The sequence below is a fragment of the Sceloporus occidentalis genome, unplaced genomic scaffold (genome assembly GCF_023333645.1).
Source record: "Sceloporus occidentalis isolate IW3139 unplaced genomic scaffold, rSceOcc1.0.p SCAF_26, whole genome shotgun sequence".
Taxonomy (NCBI): Eukaryota; Metazoa; Chordata; class Lepidosauria; order Squamata; family Phrynosomatidae; genus Sceloporus; species Sceloporus occidentalis.
The window spans coordinates 3,054,389-3,075,240 of record NW_028317006.1 but is presented as its reverse complement, the minus strand read 5'-3'; the positions used below and the strand labels follow the sequence as shown (position 1 = coordinate 3,075,240).

The 20,852-nt window shown below is 39.4% G+C and overlaps 1 protein-coding gene across 1 annotated transcript in view; it reads left to right on the top strand.

The window, feature by feature from the left end:
* LOC149300018 (A-kinase anchor protein 13-like) overlaps positions 1-20,852 on the top strand; it is a 93,932-nt gene that overhangs the window by 42,708 nt on the left and 30,372 nt on the right. The window contains exons 8-17 of the mRNA XM_089485506.1: positions 2,275-2,356; positions 3,604-3,737; positions 9,453-9,820; positions 10,904-10,957; positions 11,588-11,650; positions 12,524-12,719; positions 13,200-13,308; positions 13,855-13,974; positions 15,205-15,247; positions 16,425-16,557. Coding sequence (XP_089341632.1) covers positions 2,275-2,356; positions 3,604-3,737; positions 9,453-9,820; positions 10,904-10,957; positions 11,588-11,650; positions 12,524-12,719; positions 13,200-13,308; positions 13,855-13,974; positions 15,205-15,247; positions 16,425-16,557 — 1,302 coding nt within the window. The remainder of the gene's footprint in view (positions 1-2,274; positions 2,357-3,603; positions 3,738-9,452; positions 9,821-10,903; positions 10,958-11,587; positions 11,651-12,523; positions 12,720-13,199; positions 13,309-13,854; positions 13,975-15,204; positions 15,248-16,424; positions 16,558-20,852) is intronic.

Genomic DNA, 20,852 nt, shown 5'->3' with positions numbered 1-20,852 from the left:
TCTTCGTTTTGCGCGTCAGTGGATGGGATGCTGAAGTCATGTCTAGACAATAACTTGTTTGTTTTTGGTTCTTTCGACCTTAGTGTTACCGGGCTTCGTAATTCAGCCACCTAGATTTTCATATTTGCTCAGCTAAGAACTTTTGTGAATTAGTTTGATTACCATCTACCGGCCTCGTATGATAGACTTAGCCCGTGAATATTACCGGTTTCCTTAAGGAAAGCCTGCAGCGGGAATGTTTTTATGGGCAAGGAAGCCAGTAGGTTTGGGATTTTGGTGGCAAGCAGTAGCCAGTGGCTTTTTCGCACGCTAACTGGAGACCTTCGGACTTCCGCCTGTGACTTGTCTCTTTCTGCAACCCTTGGAAAGATGTACGAAAGATACAAAAGACGTTACAGCCTGTGTGATATTTCCAAAGTTGACAGAGCTGTGGACGTGGTGCTTCTAAAGGTACTTTGCTTTCACAAATGTCACTGCTACGTGTTAGTATTTTCTAACGGCTCTTGCAATGATTTAGTTGTTTTTCTTGCTTTACATTAAAGGTTCCTTATTTGTGAGGTTGGTTGATCATGCAGAGCTGGGCAAATCTTAAACTTTATGCACAAACTTTTTTTTATACTTTCGTTTCAATGCCCCTTCTTAGCATCTAAAAAAATTAAATCCTGATACTGCTAAAGTTCTGTGTAACTTTTTCCGACAAAGTTACGATAATATTAGCAAATAATAAATTGGTTGTATTATGGTGATTATGGATCGTTTCTTAGAACGAATCCCTTGTGATCGGTTTGTATCGGCTTCCTGTTTTCATTTTTCTAAGCCGAAGCGGCTGCAACCTGCGGAGGTACATGTGAAGTCTTAAAGAAAATGCTCCATGCTTTGTTAGGGCAGCTCTCGTTCCAGAGCAGCCCCTGCCAAGCTAAATTTAGAAAGTGCAGGAGAAAACCAGTGGCAGTCTGAGAAGGTTCCACTCCTAACGGTTTTTGCAATGCGGAAGGATCTGCCTGGCAATGAACATATAGGGCTCTGCACCAGATCCAGAATCCTGCCGCATAAACCACAAATGTCCTTCTCCGTGCTAGCTCTTTTTGTACGGTCTCACCTGGACTCGTGTATTCATGTAGGCAATAAGTAAATTGCACAGTAACGATGCATTAAACGATCCTGGATAGACAAACTTGATACAGTCACATTGCAAGCGCTGAAACAACACACCGTTATTACCCTGCATGTCGGTATTATAGGAAGCCTGGCATAGTAGGCGTCAAATTAACATATTAAGGAGATATGGACGAGGGCATAGCGGGTGCAGGAAAACCTTATTGCAATAGATTAGGATTAAAATATTTATTAAAGATAAAAATAAAAATAAACGTCTCTGAAGCAGCCATGTTACTTTCTTACCAGACTACACCAGAATTTAAATTCTCTTATCGCAAATGTACACCATATAGCCTTACATTTAAAGCTAGTGACATATTTGATTATTCTGGTTCGAGTTATAGCGTATACAATATTATCCAAACTCCTATGTTTTATATTTGTAAGAAAAGTTTCTCTTTTGCGTACCCTTCACCTTCTTAGTGCGCCCAATGTAAATGCATATTTTTGCGTAATGTAGGGACGTATTGTAGAGACGTATCGCAGACACGTTTTGCCGTAATGATGGAAGTTGCTGTACATTGAGTTTCTTCGGCAAACTATTAAGGAGTGATGAGCATGTTGTGTGCTGTATTTACAGGTTACTAAGAAAGAGTTAATGAGTTTCTGTTTAAAGAAGAAAGGATAGATGTTATCTTTAAGCAGTTACATGCTTCAGATCTTATCACCTGTGCAGCCCCATTGGGATCCCGGGGATTAAAGAGTTTGGCTCTCCACCTGTGCGTCCCGCTGTTGTATCACTGGGTTTCTGGTTGGCATTAATGCAATCTTAGCCTAGTGAACAATCTCAAATTCTCTCATACTACTGTATTTCTCATACATTGTATTTGTGTGTTAATGAAGATGCAGTTCCACCAGTGGAATGTTGGTAGGAGCCATTATATATGACACAACACCTTTGTGTAATTTTGCCTGTTAGAGGGGTAATACAAACCATACAAAGTATATCCATGTGCACAAGTTTAATAAACATCTAGCGATGCTTTTGATGAGGCTCCATATTTAAATAACTGTTTGAGGGACAATATAACTCCCGTGTTCGGTATAGTTTTGCATCATTAAGCCGCTTATTTTTGATTGCTAATCATATTGTTTGTTTGCCTGTTTCTTTTGCAGATTAACAGAGACATCTGCTGCCCCATAGACCAGTGTTCACATACAGATCTGCTTGGTCCAAAAGAAACGAATAATTCTACAGGTATGTAAATTAGAGTAAAGGAGGGCTTTTGTATGTAGTAAAAAAGGCCCTTGTAGTGCCTCGGGGGATAGGACACCGGAGTGTGACATCACATCCCGGTACAGCTGCCGGGCTGCGTGCCAGCCGAGAGACCGACATCTTACTCCTTTACAACCATGATCCGTGGAAGAGAATGGAGGAGGAAGTCAAAGAGCTCCAGGCAAGGACCATTTGTAAAGCAATTGATAGCTAGGTTTCAGAATTAGTCCAGCTAAATAACATGACAAAGTGGAGAGAGCGTACAGAGAAAAGAGTATTCGTGGACAGAATAGATTATCCATGTCCTAAATAAACATGGCAGTACGGTGAAGCAAGGCTTTGCACGGTAGAGCAGGGCTCACTCAAGTGTTAGATTCCTATACAAAGACGAATGAATCCAATCCTAAGTAGTAGTGAACATACAATATGTATTTTGTTGTGTGGTGCCATCGTTCTTGGGCCAAAACTCCTGTTAATGTTTTCATGATCCAAGCATCTATTATCCACCATTTTGGCCTGTCTCCCCCACCTAATTTTCCAAGATATTATCTGCTCATCCATAGAGAGGTTTTAGTTAATGATTTCTCATGGAATACTCAGCCCGAGCATTCCCCTTTTCTGATCCCCCCCCACACACACTGTTTGAGATAGTTCTGTTTGGGCTTTCCTTCTTTGCAGTGCTTGTTCTGGTAAATCCATTGTGTATGTGTGTTTTTCTTTTCTTGCCCCTTTCGGTGTCTGCTTGCATTTACTTTATTGTGATGATTCTGGAGCTTCCTTGTGAATTTTCCATGGGAGTGTCGACTAACAGATTATTTTCAGCCCTTTTTTTCCTTTCTGTTACTTGGAAGACAGCTTGGAGTCTGTTATTATTGTGTCTGTTCACTTCGAATCTAAGGCCAGGGAAATGGTTTACACCGTATCTCTAGCGTCTGATAATAAATCAGTGACTATTGTTTATTTTTTGTGCTGTGGGGAAATCACAAGCCGGGAAATGTTTAAAGTGCGAGTGCTTAGTGTGTCTGCAACATATAAATCCTCCTTCCTTGTTTCCTACGTTTCACGTGATGTTGCTCAAATGAAAGGCATTTATTATAAAAAATAGCGTTTCTAGTAAAGTGTGTTTTGTGCCATAAAGCAAAATACTGTCTACTACAGTGTAGTCTACAAAAGCAGCTCCATGACTTAATGATCCCCCCACCCTTATTTTGTTCCTACTACTTCTCCAGACTGTAAGCACTTTTTGGAAGATGGTCTGGAAACAGGAGGTTCATCTCAGCCATCACTGAAACAGGATTCTGCCAGTGACCCGGATTTGACTTGCGTGTCTTCTGAAGTGCTGGATGAAATGCTTTTCACAAAGGTACGTTTTCTTGGTCTGTTGTGTGTCAACGCTTCCGATCCCATTGTGATCATGGTGTTGTGCCTTTTAGGTTAAGGTTATGATACGGAGGATTGCCAAACCACACTCTCCCAGGAGCTTATCGATTTGGAATTATCTCAAAATGTACTTGTCCAAGAACACTAAGTGAATGGTGCCCTTCCACCTAACATGATGAATTTGAACAGCTTTATAGCGAAATGTAGAATTTATATGTACTGTTAAATTCACAAAGTGTTAAATTGGCAGTACCTAAATGTTCGGTAGTTATCCTAAGCAGTATAGGTAGAACAATATCTTTAGTGATTGCTTTCTCGTTATGGGCAGACAGTTGCTGATGTGTTGTGTAGACAGTAGTAATAGCATTACAATTGCCCCCTGCCTATGGATGTGGCCTATGGGAATCCTGGCTTTGGTAATGATCTAAGTTTTATCTGGATATAAGACCTTTTTAAGTCAGAGAAGCTTATTAGTTCTTTCAGATAGCTTGCGTTCAGTTCCTATATAGTCCTGTAATAGAGGAAATGTTTTTCTCAGTAGTTCTAAAGCAACGATGCAATCTTTTATTTTACTGTATATGGTATAGGGTAGCCTTTATAGATTTACTCTCTAGCACTTTAAGGGTTAAAATGCCACCATTACGCCAATTTACATTAAAAGGGAGGTCAGGGTTGTGCGTGATTAATGCAGAAGACTGGCCGTATATGATGCCATATGGAGTCTGTAGAAAAGCTGTTGCTTATGTTAGTGTATATCGGAGATCTGTCTGTCACTTCATAGACTGCAGTGTTCAGACAGAGTTAGTACGGCAGCTGTAAGATTATTACCGGCAGGACATTCGGCAATATGGCACACTTCTTACATCTTCAGAATATGCCATATGAGTTTGACCAGCTCCCTCACTAACTATATAGGCCGTTTGGCCTTCCTGTGCAAACACTGCAAAGCAAATTAAATCTAAAGTATCTAAAGTGAAAGTAAATTTGGCAAGTCTTACCCCCTGTTTAAACTACCACTCTCGCAACCCCTGACCAGCCGTAAACCTCTCTGACATTGTGAATAGTTTGTCCATTCTATATCACATAAGGATCTATAGCCAAGCCTTGCCTTCACCTGCAACGCAATTTCAAAAACATCAGTTATTTTGCACTCCTTCTTTAACTTTAAAATAACTAAAATAACAATTGCGGAGAATGAAATTGATTCATAAATGATACTAGATAACGTTGAGCTACAGATGTACTGTGCACTGGGACCCAGTCATGCTGGAATATAAAAGGGCCTTCCCCAAACTGTTCCCACAAAGTTGGAAGCAGACATTTAAATGTCTTTGTAGGCTGTAGCATTAACATTACCTTTTACTAGAACTAAGGGGCCCAAACCCTGAAAAACAGCCCCAGACCTTTATCCTTCCTCCACCAACGTCTGCAGTAGGCACTATGCATTCCATTAGATAGCCTTCTCCTGGCCAAACCCAGATTCGCCCATTAGACTTCCAGATGGTGGAGCTGGGATTGATCACTATAGAGAACACATTTCCACTTCTCCAGAGTCCAGTGGCGGTGTGCTTCACACCACTCCAGATGACGATTGGTACTGTGCATAGTGCTCTTCAGCTTGTATGCTGCTGCTCAGCCATGGAAACTAATTTCGTGAAGCTTCCGACACACAGTGCTTGTGCTAAAGTTGCTTCCAGAGGCAGCTTGGAACTCTGTAGTGACTGATGCTACAAAGTAGAGCCCTGCGCGGGACTACTTTTTTAATCCCGCTCCCGCGGTTTTTAATCCCGCTCCCGCAATGTGGGTGTGCCGCTCCCGCCAGTCCCGCGCGGCTGCCCTCGAGTTGTTCCCTCACGGCGTCTCTTCTCTTGCTCCGCCCAGGAACAAGGCGGAGTCACAGGAAGTGACGTCACATCACGTGACTCCGTTTTGTTCCTGGGCGGAGCAAGCTAGGAGACACTGTAAGGGAGCAGCAAGAAGGCAGCCTTGCGGGACTGCGCGGGATTACCGGGACCCGCAGGTACAGCGCCTGACCGCCCGCGCCCGCAAGTTTTTTGGCGGGTCCCGCGGGACCCGCCTCCCAGTGCAGTCCTCTACTACAAAGGACAGATAATTTTTCTGCACTAAGCGCACTCGGCAGCTCTGTGAGTGTGCACGGTCTATTACTTTGTAGCAGAGCTGTTGCTACAAATATTTCCACTTCCCAATAATAGCACTTACAGTGGACCAGGGCAGAAATTTCACGAACGTGACACTGAGCTCTTCCTTATGACCCATTCTTCTGCCATTGTGTCTATGGAGATGCTGCTTTTATACACCTGTTAGAAATATGTGTGGCTGAAACCCCTGAATTCCATAATTAGGAGGGGTGTCCCAATACTTTTGTCCATATAATCTATGTTGAGTCTATAACAGTGTGCAGCAAAACTGCAGATTCTGTCTTGTGACACCCTCATGTATGTGTATATATAAAAAGTCAGTATGGGAATAAAGGAAACTTTAACATAAACATAGGAAGAAACATGTTTTTATGTAATATTTTAACACGTTCAATAACCTAAAGATGATGTTATGAGTGTTATTTACTACTTTGGTTAAAAATGTAGAGATCAGTAAAGGACGAGAGGCTTCCTTCACTCCCACTGTTCTGAAAGCCCTGTATTACAACACTCATAGGAAACTACCTTCTACCCCTATGCTCTTGGGGCATCATTTCAATTGGTTTGCTGAGGATAATGAGAATTAAGTTGTTTTTTTTAATAAAATCATATAGCTGTCACTAAGGATCTGTCTGGCTTTTCTCTTCACCGAAAATTGAAATGACACATATGGAGCCTGGTCCTTTTTTTTTTTTTTTTTTTTTTACTCCGTGTGATTATGTAAAGCGATATTGTTCATTGTATACAGGGGGAAAATGGTTCTTCTGTTAAATCAGTGCTGGATGACAGCAAATATTTTCCGCCAAGTAGGAAAAGACCACAGCCCAGACAGAGTGATGTCACCTTCTATAAATGACCGGAAATCTTCGCCCTCCCGCTCTTAATGATTCAAAGTCACAGTGACTTCTCCTACTCCCTAACCTCTCGCAGAAAATCATAGTGAGAAAGACAGGATCCGTCTGCTAACGGAAACATGTCCGTAGCGCCTGATCTCTTGCTCTCCCCCAGCACTGGCAGAAGGGAGTTTTATACAGAGAGGTTTGACAGAAGGAAATCGAGGAAAGCCAAACATTTTTTACAGGAAATTTAGAAAATAATAATACAAAAACACCCTTTTTTGGTATTTTAGGTTTCATGATTATTCTTTGTGAATTGGCAGTATTGTGTTGAGAGCTGCCTGATGCCAGGCCTCTGGGGGGCCTCTGGGGGGTAAGGGGTTAATGCAGCGTAAGAAAAGAAATCTGTTTTATTCAGCTGTGTCTCTTTCAATGCCAGAAAATGACTCTCATATACAGACTGTTAGAGGCTGGCTAGAAACCATCCATGGCACCTTCTTTCATAAACACAGCTTACAGACAAACTTCCCGGTGTATTAACCTCTTAGGGCATGGAGGAGATAACATCAATATTTCATCATTGAGACAATTTATGTACTTGGGTTTGGCGCACAGGACATTATGAACATAAATAATTATTCAGGACTGCATATGTTGGTGCTTTTTAGTTTCTTTTCCACCCAAGTGCCCCAAGCTAAAATTTTTTTGTTCAACTTAGAATCAAAATGTACTCTTGCCAAATACCTTTGATTGCTGAAATAAGTATTCAAGTACATTCAGGTCCCACAGAAAATAACCTCATGTAATGTACAGCACCTAGGCGGCTTTGTAAATTACATTTCAATGGGAGGTAGTGGCCCAAACATTAAGAACATTGATGGGAGGTTTCAGCTTTGATGACTGTGTAGGTAATTGGTCTTTGCTCGCTGTCGAAAAGAGTGGTCTGAGGGGTCACCTTGTTACACCGTGCAGATACATTTTGAGGTCATACAGAGGAGCTTAGGTTAATGCTTGATTGGCATACTTCTGTACTTGGGTTGGTTGGTCCAGTTCTTCTCATGGATGTGGACCAGTGCGATCAGTGACCTTTATTGGCACGTGGATCATGTGGTGTTTAGTGACGGCAGGAATGTCGGGCTCACTTTGTACAGATGCTCAGAATGATAGTTTGTCTGGTTTCAATGACCAGCAGAAGTACATTTTTTTTTTCTTAGTTGTGTTGGTTAGTGGGTCTGAGCCAATTAATAATGTGTTTTATGTCAGGTTCCCTACTTTGTCCCCCAATTCACACTCTGGCCTGTGTCTCACATCTCGTACGGAGAGAGAAATGTTGCATGGTTTGGCTGTGATACCCCAGGGCCCTGTGAGCAGAAGAGACATCCCTGTACATTTTGATATCACAGTACGAGTCCAGCGATTCTTGTCGGTCCGCTCTTTTCCATTCGTAATTGGCATAATGCATTGCAGGTGTCTTGTGAAAAGATGAAGCGTTAGGAAGGCTTTCAGCCAGTGACATATTTGCTTGCAGCAGAGCGTACATTCTTCCGTCAAACACTGGGCTCTTGTTCCCTTTCTATACCGTGTATTGATTTTTCTTTGGTTTGTTAGGATCCGGCTAGAATGTGTTTATTTCTAAGAGGCTTCTGTTGCTACTCTGTAGTTTGTGTTCCCCGGAGTAAATTGGGAGTCTATCAGCTGAAGGCGGACATTGCTGCAGTGTTTCACAGAAGGATGAGTACTGGATGAGATCACATCCTCTGCCGTCTTAATCTCTGCTCGCTCTTTTCTTATTTTTTCCTTTTCATTGTACAGTCAGGGAATAATCAGCGGCCATGATGATTACTGGCCAGCTGTAGAGGACAATAAGAAAATGGCAAATGTTTAAACAAATGATTTCTTATCCCTAGAAAATAACAAACCATCTCCATCAACAGAAGTTGTATACACAACATGTCTAGTAGTGTAATATGTGTGTAACTTGTTGCATATGTAAAGTTTACTATGTTTTAACAGTAAACATTTTCCATTTTTTTTTTAGCCTGTTTTTTTCTCTTTTGTACTGTAAACCCTTCATAAAATATACCTTATTAATAGTAGGATTAGTCTAGCTTAGTGTTACTTTGCATATTACATTTTATGTTTTCACATGTGAGAAAGTAAGTAGCCTACCTATTCCCACACTTCTACTGGCATTGTTCTTTAATGAGATCAGTAGTTAAGGGTCATGCTTTTCATCGGGAGATTAATTTGTTCATGAATGAGTACTTTTCTGGTGGTTTGTGATCATTACTAAATGCCGTTTCACCGCTGATGATATCACAACATCAATCAGTTGTAGTTCAATGGTGGACATGAAGCTAACTAATTTGCAGTTCTCCAGCAGCTGGGGAGAAGCAAATGATCCATTACTGTTCTAGATGGACGAGTACAGTTTAGAATATCTATTACAGAAACGCATTTCCCAAAACTCACAGTGGAATATCAAGGCTGATCGGTGTATGTTGAAGTATTTGTTTCATGGCTGAATGTTTGTTTTACTTTGAAGAACCTAACCTCTGAAGATAGAAATGCTTTTCATTGCAATGTGTAGAGAGCGCCCTAATCATTAAATAAATTGCAGTGTTTAATAATAAAAATAATTGGCCGTCTGAAAGCTGTACCCAGGGAACATTGATATGATTATTTTGTGGTTGACTTTTACAGCTAGAAGAGCAGTCCCCTTGCGATGCTACCAGCTCAAGCTCTTCAACAGATGACACGGCTTCTCTGGAAAGGCACTCTTCCCGCGGCAGTGATATTTCTCTTCCTCATGGACTGAACACGAGAAAGCACAAGAACCGACACAGTCTGGACAGCTGCTGCAGCAGCACCGTGACAGCATCTGTGGATGAGCGAGAAAGTGAGCACACAGAGGTATCTGAGATGGAAGGAGAAGAGATGGACAGCATCACGGAGGTCTCCATGCCCTCATCCCGATCAAAGAACTCCATGCGCTCGCTTTCTCCGTTCAGACGGCACAGCTGGGAGCCTGGTAAACATACCGGCAACGATACGGAGATCAACCGCAGGAGGTAAGCGCATCGCTGCGCAACAGTTTCTATTTGGGGATTGCACGTTCAGTCATTTGATGAAAAGTGGAAAATTTGATGTATGGCTTAATTCTGAATCAATTTAACTCAACAAGGACAAGCATTCCTGCTAAGGTTATTAGCAGATGCTATTTTGAGCAACTTTCCATGTAAAAATGATTATCATGTGTTTTTTGTGTAACAAAAAAAGTTTAGTTCCCCTGCATTCAAAAGGAAAACACAAACACACGTAAATGTGATGGTTTGCTGGTGTACAACTTGATAAATCTAGGACTTTATTGCCAGCACTACTCTGTGAATTATCAGTCAACTGGTAAATACAGTAAACGTATCAGTAAAGCTGCTGGTTAAATGTGTTGTGTGCGGCCAAGTTGTATTTGTTTGTGATCTGCAAACACAGAAAATAGATACGCGCAACCTTTCATTAAATGATGAAATTAGCTTGTTTCTACATGAAGCGAGTGCTAAGGTGTAAGGAACATAAAAATATGATGTTTGCATCATATGTACAGAAGAAATTAAATAAACATAGTAGTAAAGTATTGTAAAAAGGGTCAACAATATAATAAAGATTGCCCCTCCGTGAAGAATTCACGTGTACAAAATGAGTTGTCCATGACTAGGCACCACCAGAAGTTTTTTATTAAGACTTTAGACAATATTTACCATTTGCGTAATAACCAAGGCTAGGTTATCATCAAACCATAAGTAATAATAATGTTTGGTTATGAACACAGACCAGTAGAAGGAAGGTTTTTTCCAGGGTTGGCCAGATGTTACCATGTAGACAAACTTTTGGTGCTAATTGACATGTATAGTTATAATTAATACATAACAGATGTGGCCAGTTGACTCTACAATTATATTTTCTTCAAACCTTGAAAGTAGGGATTTGCCTACTGACAAACCTTATTTTGCATCCATCAGTGGATGTAGTTGTGTGAACTGTATGCTGGGATTCATTTTCAGTTGCCCTTCATCACCTAATCACTCAAGCCATTACCTGTATACCCTGTTTCATCCATTCTTTCCTTCCAAATGCTGATCACTGTCATTCATTTTCAGTTCATTGAGAGCTCTGGGGGATGTTGTAAGGAGGCCTTCCGCTCATAGAAGAAGGTACTAAAATAACACAGAATCTCTGCTTGTATTCTCGCAAAGACTAACATTTACACACTCTAGGTGACACACCTCGCTAATAAAAGCCGCAGTCAACCAGCAGACCATTGAAAGCCGCGGCTGCTGAAGTAATATTTTGTCTAGTGCCTGAACTGTAGGATCTTTCCTGCTGCAGCGACAATAACCGTCAAGTATGATCTCAAATTGTTGAGTATTGACTCATTAAGACTGCAGAATCTCAAGGGAGTTAAGCGCCACCATGGGTAAAAACCCATTTTAAGTGGTCACCAATATTGCTTACCTGTTAATTAGAATACAAGTGGGATCCCTTGAACAAATTGAATGTGTGATATAAATATGTAGCTCCGCAATCACATATTTCCAGTATTCAGCCAACCAAAACCAAAGTTCTAAGAAGAAGAGAGGACATTGTTCGCTCTTCCATAATAATGTCTAACTGCACTTGATGGTAATCCATCTGCAGCAAATGTACTCCAAGTTAGTCTATAGGGTAAGAGTTGGTTACCATTCTTTTTTCCATACATCGTAACACACACACACAATCTCTAACACACCGTCGTAAACTCCATTAACATGACATTTTCCCCTCTCTTTGTGGTTACTACTCAGTATGAGCTGGTGTCCTTCTGCTGTGCAATTCACTTCTGTGGGTGGTGACTTTAATTATAGAAGGTATAGTATTAAGTGTCAGGAGAATTAGGAGCTGCGTCAGAAATGGCTGCACTTTTTGTTTTTGCTCAAGTCATCGTCTGTTGCTTTGGAACCTGCTTCGCCTGCGTGTACGTCTGCTCTGAGCACAAACTCATCTGCCAAATATATATTTTATTTTTAATTTTTTTCTCCCAAAAGCTTTTTTTTTGTTTTGGTTTTTTTTTTAGTTAAGGGAAAATTAAAACAGTGAAAGTTTATCCTTAGGCTTGGATGACATCAGCTGGTAGATTCCTTGAAGTGTGCTAAAGTATATATCTGTTAGCCTTGAGCATAGAATACAGCTTTACATAGTAATATAGGTTAGCTTTAGCAAAAATCTGTTTTTGTTCAAAAAAAGCATTATCTGTGAGCCTGGAGGATCCCATAGTTATGAATTGTGACATTTTGGGTGACTTTCCCTGCTCAGACACTACATTGAGCTCATTCTATATGGCCTTGCTGATGAAGCTGTAGACTTGTCATTAGTCAGCGTGCCTTGCTGGACGATTTAAGACTGAGCCATTCTATTGTTTATAGCAAGGCAATATGGTAAGGGTGTTAGTCTAGTAGATTAATCTGCTACTAGTAATAAAATGCTTTGAGTCTCCTTTTTAAGCAGTTATATGATGAATCAAAACTGAGTAGACGCTGGAATTAACCCAGTTGCTCTTGTATGGGATTAGATGGAACTCTAATTGCTGACTAACGTGAATGTCCGTTTTGCTTAATAAGAAATACCTAGTATAACCATGCTTGCATTTTAAACGTATCATCTTGTGAGCTTTGCAACAAAATAATTGTATTTTCCTTGTTGGATAGTAGTACTCCTGTATTGACCACACTCCTCTTATGTAGTTACAGCTTGGAAGGCCTTGCAGGAGATGCTGAAGATAAGAAAACCCCAGGTAGTACTTTGGAGGCGTCTTCCGCTTGTTCTAGGAAGTTGGTGGGAAGGCAGAGTTATGAAGGAGAGGATCGAGGCTCTTTGGTTTCCCTTACAGAAGAGGAGCAGGAATCTGAACAGAGAATGAACAGAACTTTCCAACACGAGGTAAGTCACCTATGAAATTAAACTGCTTCCCATCCATAGCATGCTCTCAGCTAAACATAATATGCTAGAAACCAAACGATGAAATGGACGTTAAAGACGTTAAATTTGTTTTTGCCTTTTTTATCCTTCTGTTATTCGAAAGGTTTATATATCCTGTATGGAAAAAATGCCGACATGTACAGAATTGATTGCTAATAGCCGTCTGATGCAACATTATCATCTCAATAAATTACAAAGTCCAAATTTCATTGCTTTAGTGGCAACATATGCAGAGACGTAAACACTTGGTAGAATTGATTAGCCCTTAATTTCATCTCAATTTCCCCTACTACATATCAACTGCGTTATTGGGATATTACAAAAATCACACTCTGTAGCTATTGTATTTTTGCGCATGTGCGGCCAGCTGCAAAGTCAGCAGAAATAGTTGGATAACTTTCATGATTTATCTTTCCTAACCTTTTGTTGTTCTTACAACAGGACTCTGAAAGAGCTCACATGCGTGGGTTTCCATTCTCCAGTTCAGCTCCAGCTCCTCATTTGACAAAATCTATGTCACTGTCAACAATAAGCCATTCTGCAACAGAGAGTGAGTTTACAGATCAATGTACCTACCTCTGATAGACTAAGTTTACTTGTCTCCTAATAGTAACTGAGGTTAGGCTTTGAACATTTTTCTATCATGTGCACTTTTCTTCCCCTGTTGATCTGAGCATTTCAAAAGCCTGAAAATTATTGAAGATAAAGATTTTTTTACAAGAAAAGGCAATGTTGTTTAAACATTTAATAGGAAAATATGTTATATATGTATATTATGTTTATGTATTATATTCAAATTTATATTTGGGCAAGCCAGAAACTGATTTTCTACAAGGTCACTGAATGTAATAAGCCACCCATTGGTTTGAAAAGTGGCCCTCATTTGCATTAAGGGACATTTTTAAGAAGATGGGAGGATTCTTACAGAGCTGTCTTATTTCATGTCATCAAAACGTTCTTCTGTCTCCCCAATCATGTAACAAAACAGACTATGCTGCGCTCTGCTTTGCTTTTTCAAGAGTGCCTACCGCCTGTCTCGGTTTCTCTTGCCTGTGTTCATGCATGCTCTAACATCTACTGTTAACCCACTTCTCAGCTCAGGGACGGATACGACCTAAGAGGCGAATTTCCTTCTCCTTCAGCATCTCTCCGCTTGTTCCTAAGTCTAAGCATATGTTTTCTGTTGGCTCTTCGTCCAGTGATGAGGAGTCAGATAGTAAGTAAATGCCGTTAGAACGGAGAACTGTAAGTCTTCTGTAGCAGGACCTGATGTTACTGATATAGATGTGTGCTTTGCTTGCTTGTGCATGTGTTTTAATTCTTCTGTATCTGTTTGTGTGTCATGGTTAGGCCATTGTTGTTTTTCATTTTTGTTCCATTAAGGTTGTTGTCCCCACTTCCCTTTCATGGTCTAAATGTTCTTTATAACAGAGGTAACAAATATGTTCTCACGTAGTCAACACCTGAAGTTCAGACGTCAGGAGAAGTGCTGTAGTTTTATATTTAACAGAGCTTCGTAAATCTGTCTCATTAAAGAACTTGATGTTCTGTCCAAAGGCTTACAATCCATATCTAATGGGTTTCCATTGGTGGCCCAGTAACATTGTTTTTATGTACACAATGCCATGACATATATCATGTAAAATGTGTCACATTATGTTGTTTGGTACAATAGCGTTATAAAGTCAATGATCATTAAATAACCTGGGATTAGGGACCTCCTCATGAGTTCACAGTTTGATGATGCATTGTACCCAGTAAGTCATGCATGGTTTTAAAGGTGCTGTTCAACTTATGCTGCTAAATTGTTAACACTTTTGTAACTAAATGCAGCATGAGCAACATCATCCGTAGGGCTGTTGAATTCCCAAACCTACCCAGAGATAACACCGAATTGTCACAAAAAACAGCAATGGTGGGTTGTTGCCATGAAAACTCTCACTTCGTTGTTGTATAGCTCAACAATCTGTTATTTTTAATATTAAGTGGAACAGCGCTTTTAACCCACCTTTAGTGAGCTCTGGGCCTAACTCAGGTTTCTGGGGGTGGAACAATGTTTCAGCCATATAGGTTAAGTTATTTTGAGTGGGTTACCCGTGTTCCAATTGAGTTAAACCTTTCTTTACCTAACAAGGTCACTGAGTTTGAGAATATGTAAGGATCACAATTATATGCCATATATCTCACACCATCATCCAATGATTCCCCAGACATTTACACCATCAGTTCTTTACTCCGTTCTCTTTAAGACTTTCAGCATTTTGCTAATAGGTCAAACTTGGTCTCATGTGGAAGATTAGATGGAAACAACCTAAATAGGATTCCAGGTTACCTGTACATGTAACCTGTATGTATTCCTCCAGAAAATGTGTCAATAGGGTTATTATGTCGCTGACCAATAATGCCTCAAATGCCTTTGCCTGACTATTTGCTATAATGTTTTCAGGTTCCCGTTCATTAAGCAACACAAGCAGTTCATTGTCTCAGAGGTAAGTGAAAAGTAAAAATCACGTTACTGATAATATGCCTCCTGGGAGAAAGTTGTATACTAAATTGAGTAAAAAGGCAGGGTCTAAGATGTGTACAAATCGCTACAACACTCTGTGGGAATGCCGCTGTCCCACACAAAAACAATAATACAAAAGAGAAAGGAGGTGGTGCAACCCGCCACAGTGAGTGGAGCGAATAAGGAGATATAGCTTACCCCTTTGGGGTTAAAGACGATCAGAATCCGGGATGTACATAAAAGATAAAAGAAACAAATAATAGTGCAACCTGTGTGCAATACAAATTAATGCAATAAAAGTATTGCCAGGACTCGAGATGGTCACCAGCTCCATTTGACATAGAAGAAAGAAGTCAAAAGCTTTATCAAAGAAGGGAAAAATCTTTTGTCATATTATTTCCCCTAGGCTCTGTGGTGGGTTATACCACCTCTATTCTCTTTTGTTAAATTGCACTTTTGACTCTTTTTTTAAAGATTCTGTTCAAAACCGCTCTCCATTTTTCTTTCTGTCTTTGCCATAACTCTGTATAGTACATTTACTTTCTCCCTCCCTACGTCTCAAATAATAATAATAATATCACAATTCTGCATCACAAGGGTGTGAATAGATTTATCATCGCTTCTTTCACCTAAAGAACTAAGTGCCAAATAGGACCAGGCTTGAGATGATCAAACCTGTCCATAGAGGGGAATGGGTCAGATAGTGATAGGGTACTTGGTAAAAAAAAAAAAAAAAAAAATAAAAAAAAATAAAAAAATACTAGCGATTAGGGACTGATCGTGGGCATTCAGCAAACTGTGTAAAACGGTAAGTTAGTTCTGTTCTATATGAAATAAGGGCAATATGGAAAAAGTTGAAGACCTTTCACTCCAGCAATAAAAAGCCCCCCCCTGCTTCTTGTGTATATCTGTAATAGTTTTAGTCAACAGGGTAGCACTTTTAAATTATAACTGGATTTTAACTGGATTACACCCATTTTTTTATGTAAAGATTGTTATAATTGTTAGATGTGGTGACTGTTGGGCTGCATTCTGCAAAATCAGTGATTTTCTGTAGTAAAACCCTAGGAACCCCAAACCTGAAGATTTACCATGCCGCCTTTTTGTTGCTATCATGATTGTGATTCAACTGTTAGTCATATTTCCAAAATGTCTTTCAGCATATCTGAGGAAAGCTGCACCCTCTTGCCTACAAGCCCTTCACGGAAAGACATAGAAGCAAAAAGCGGGACGAAAGTAAGCCGTACATTTAGCTACCTCAGGAACAAAATGTCCAGTGGAAAGAAGACCAAGGTACGAGTCACGCCGTTTTAATGATTATATTTTGTTCATAAGTATCTTTTGTTATATTCATTGTCTAAGACGTTTCTTGTCAAAGGATTTTTGCGACTTTTATCCTTATCTGATATTCTGAAACCCAGGCCAGCACCTCAGCCATCCCCGTCCAAGGGGACACCATCCTCATTTCTGGGGGCCAGGATATGGTGTCATATTGGGCAGCGCCTAATAAAGCGCTAGGTTATTCTGTTATCAGTTGTGAAAGTTTTGTCCAAGGCACACTGGTAGATAATGCTGTCTTTGACTCTAATATATGAACACACAAGATAAATACACAGATATATACATAGAATAAGTTACCAGCAGAATATTATATCCCAGTGTCACCGTGGCAGATGTTCTCACCAATTGTGGAATTGTGGGATTTCTGTTTAGGCCGATAAACCAGTTAATAACACCTTACCAGCTATTATAGAGTTATTGGATATGCCTTATAAGATTCTGGTAGGCGCATCTTTCTTGATTGTCCTGTTAAAATAGTTGCCCGAACACCTGGTACCCTTCCCTGCCCCAATTCAAAAGTTTGAAAATAAGAAAGAATGGCATAGTATAAAACTTACAAAAGGCAAAACTATGTATGTGAGGTATTATTCTTCTCAGAGGCTGCTACTGAAAATCAGTCAATTTGTATTATTATTATTATTAGTGGCACCTAATATGCCACCTTTTGGCTTGCCCAGTGGCTTGCCCAGCTTTTAGTTTTTAAATAGTGATTATTGTGCTCGAGGGCCGCCCGAATGCCAACAAGCTGCTTGAGTTTTAAAATAGCAATGCCACATTCTTTTAAAGAAATTTTTTGTTTAAGAATAGACTTCCAGCTAGCCCGGCCTCCATGCCTCTCTATTTTCCCACCACCTCCTTATCTGGATTGGCGATGCATTGGATCCCCGCTATTCCTCCTTTTTGTAATGCGATCGCTAAATGGACTGGGCTGACTGCATTTTCTGATACTGTTCATCCCCTTTTTCTTTATTGAACAGAACAATAAGAGATTGTCACTTATACACGACCATTTAAATCTTCTGATGTGCTTTGTTTTTTTTTTTATTGTAAGTGGTTAAATTCCACAAAATTGTGCTGTTTTGAATAACTGTTATAGCAGCTTAAATGATAAAATTGGGAGTAATTGACAATTTTATCTTAAATTATGCACTTTTTTCACATACCTATATATATATATATATATATATATATATATATATATATATATATATATATGCACTTCAATATCTTCTTGTCTGGGAAACTACTAGACTAGTCGAATTGATAAAATCAAAATTGATAAGATATATTATAAATGCACTTTAAACAATGCACTTCTTTTTTTTTTTTTTGTCTCTTTTGCACATTTATACACATATATGCACTTTATTGAGAATAACGCTGGAAATCCAGTACAGATCTCAAATTAGAACTGATCTTCACATGATAATACTTTTGTATTAATATATATATTTTTTTATTTATTTTTTTTAAGTTAAATCCTAAACAAATGCGCTGTGTTGAAACATCGCTATAGAAGCGTATATTATAGACAATGCATTTTTTTGTATATTGATTCATATTTATATGCGCTTAAAAAACTGACGAAAAAATGACAAAATCGGAAACCAATCGATAAATTATAAATTCACTTTAAATAATGCACTTTTTTGTACATTTATATTCATACATGCACTTCATTGATGGGAGTTTAGAATAGATCCCGAAGCGGAATTGATTTTTACATGATATCACTATTTATTTATTTTAATTTTTTTTCCTCTCTCCCCTTAGTTAACACAACCAATGGTTATAATGTATGCAGTGAAACCTTAAATATCTCTGATGTTAGGTACTGTAACTAAAATGTATCGACAAAATCTGGAGCAATTGATAAATTATAATTCCTTTTTAGTTATTGCACCCTTTGCACATGGATATATGTATTGTATTGAGACTCTGACGAGGCAAAGCCGCAACAGATTCTGCAGTAGTTTAGATTATTTATGCGATTTTTTTTAAATATAAGACAGTAATTAAATTCTAATTATCCATGCTATTTTTGAAAACTGTTTTTAGCAGTTTAAAAATAATGACAAATCTGGAATAATTGATAAATTCTAAATGTAATTTAAATACTGTATTTTTATCTATTGACACATACATACATAAGCTCATCATTGAGACTGAGGAAGCAAATCGGTATGGAAATGAGCAATTATAAGATATTTTACTAATTATATATAATCATTTATTTATTTATTTTTTCCTTCTTCTTTATATGGAATTTAATGATTCTTTTGTTTATTGCACAGTAAGATCTATATACCTGTCTCAGTAATCAGTAATTATTAATATTACCAATAGGGCTGCAACAACTAATCGATAAAATCGATAATAATCGATAATGAAAATCATTGCCAACGAATTTCATTATCGATTAGTTGAATCGATTTTTATCGATTATAAAATGAGGGGTTTTTCAGAGCAAACGCTCTGAAAAATACCCCTCATTATATAAACCGTTTCAGTGACTCACAGCAGCAGCTCCTACTTACCAGCCCCTCCCTGTAATCACTGTGACAACTGGCCCCGCCCCTTCCTTCTCCCAGAATGCCAGAACCACATGGCTGTGACACTCATCTAACTGTAAGTATAAAATTAATATTTGGGCTGCTGAAAGTTAGGGGAGGTGGGGGTTAATTTAGGGGAAGTTATGGTTAATGGGGTGTTTAGGGGCAGCTATGGTTAATGGGGTGTTTAGGGTTAATTTAGGGGCAGTTATGGTTAATGGGATGTTTAGGGTTAATATAGGAGCAGCTGTGGTTAATGGGGTGTTTGGGGTTAATTTGAGGCAGTTGTGGTGTATGGGGTGTTTAGGGTTAACTTAGGGGCTGTTGTTGATGGGGGTCTTTAGGGTTAATTTAGGGGATGCTGTGGTTAATGGGGTGTTTAGGGTTAATTTAGGGTAGTTGTGTTTGATGGGGTATTTAGAGTTAATTTAGGGGTAGTTATGGTTAATGGGGTGTTTAGTGTTAATTTAATGAGGACTGAGGGTTAATTTAATAAAGTTAACTTAAGGCGCAGTTAGAGGTAAAGGGGGGCAGAATAAGGGGAATCTAAATCCTGGGGGCAGTGAAGATTAACCCAGTACTTATTTATAAAAGTATGGTGTCAGTGTGATGTGAACAGGTCTGTGACTCTGAGGGGACTATGAGATATCTGGGGGTATAAGGCATATCTGGGGAGGATGGAGTGACATATCTGGGGGTATAAGGCATATACAGTATATAAGGCATATGTGGGGAGGGCAGCGTGGTATGTCTGGGGAGGATGGAGTGGTGTATCAGGGGGTATAAGGCGTATCAGGCACAGTGGCATATGTGGGAGGCAGCGTGGAGTGGCATATGTGGGAGGCAGCGTGGAGTGGCATATGTGGGAGGCAGCGTGGAGTGGTATATGTGGGAGGCAGGGTGGAGTGGTATATGTGGGAGGCAGGGTGGAGTGGAATATGTGGGAGGCAGGGTGGAGTGGAATATGTGGGAGGCAGCGTGGAGTGGTATATGTGGGAGGCAGCGTGGAGTGGTATATGTGGGAGGCAGCATGGAGTGGTATATGTGGGAGGCAGGGTGGAGTGGTATATGTGGGAGGCAGCGTGGAGTGGCATATGTGGGAGGCAGCGTGGAGTGGCATATGTGGGAGGCAGCGTGGTGTGGCATATGTGGGAGTTGGGAAATAAAGACAAGAAATGCATTTTATCAGTTTTTTTTTTTTTATTCTGCGTTCGTATTTAACATCATTTGTTTATTAAATTATTTTAAATAAATGAAAAATGTACATTCATTTTTTTATCCGATTAATCGAAAAAATAATCGACCAACTAATCGATTATGAAAATAATCGTTAGTTGCAGCCCTAATTACCAGCAAGGTTTCCCATCTCTACTCCTCCTTTTGGTTCTATTGGAACCTAAGCATGCATCCAGATAACTTTATCATTACGATGCATTTGTTTAGTTTATTTATGTCAAGAGGTATTTTCTGGTGCGTGTTTGTTTTGCTTTATTGTGTTTGTTTGCTCTCGAAATAGAGCTTATATGTTGAGTAACATTTTTTGGTATGATTTTTTAGTATGTTTTAATATGTCTGTAAGTGACTTTGGGATGGAGCTGTTGTATAAGAGGTCGATAAATGCTTTTTTTGATCATAGACGAGTTATAACCCCTGTAGCAGGTCGAGATAAAAATACCAACAAATACCCTCATTTTA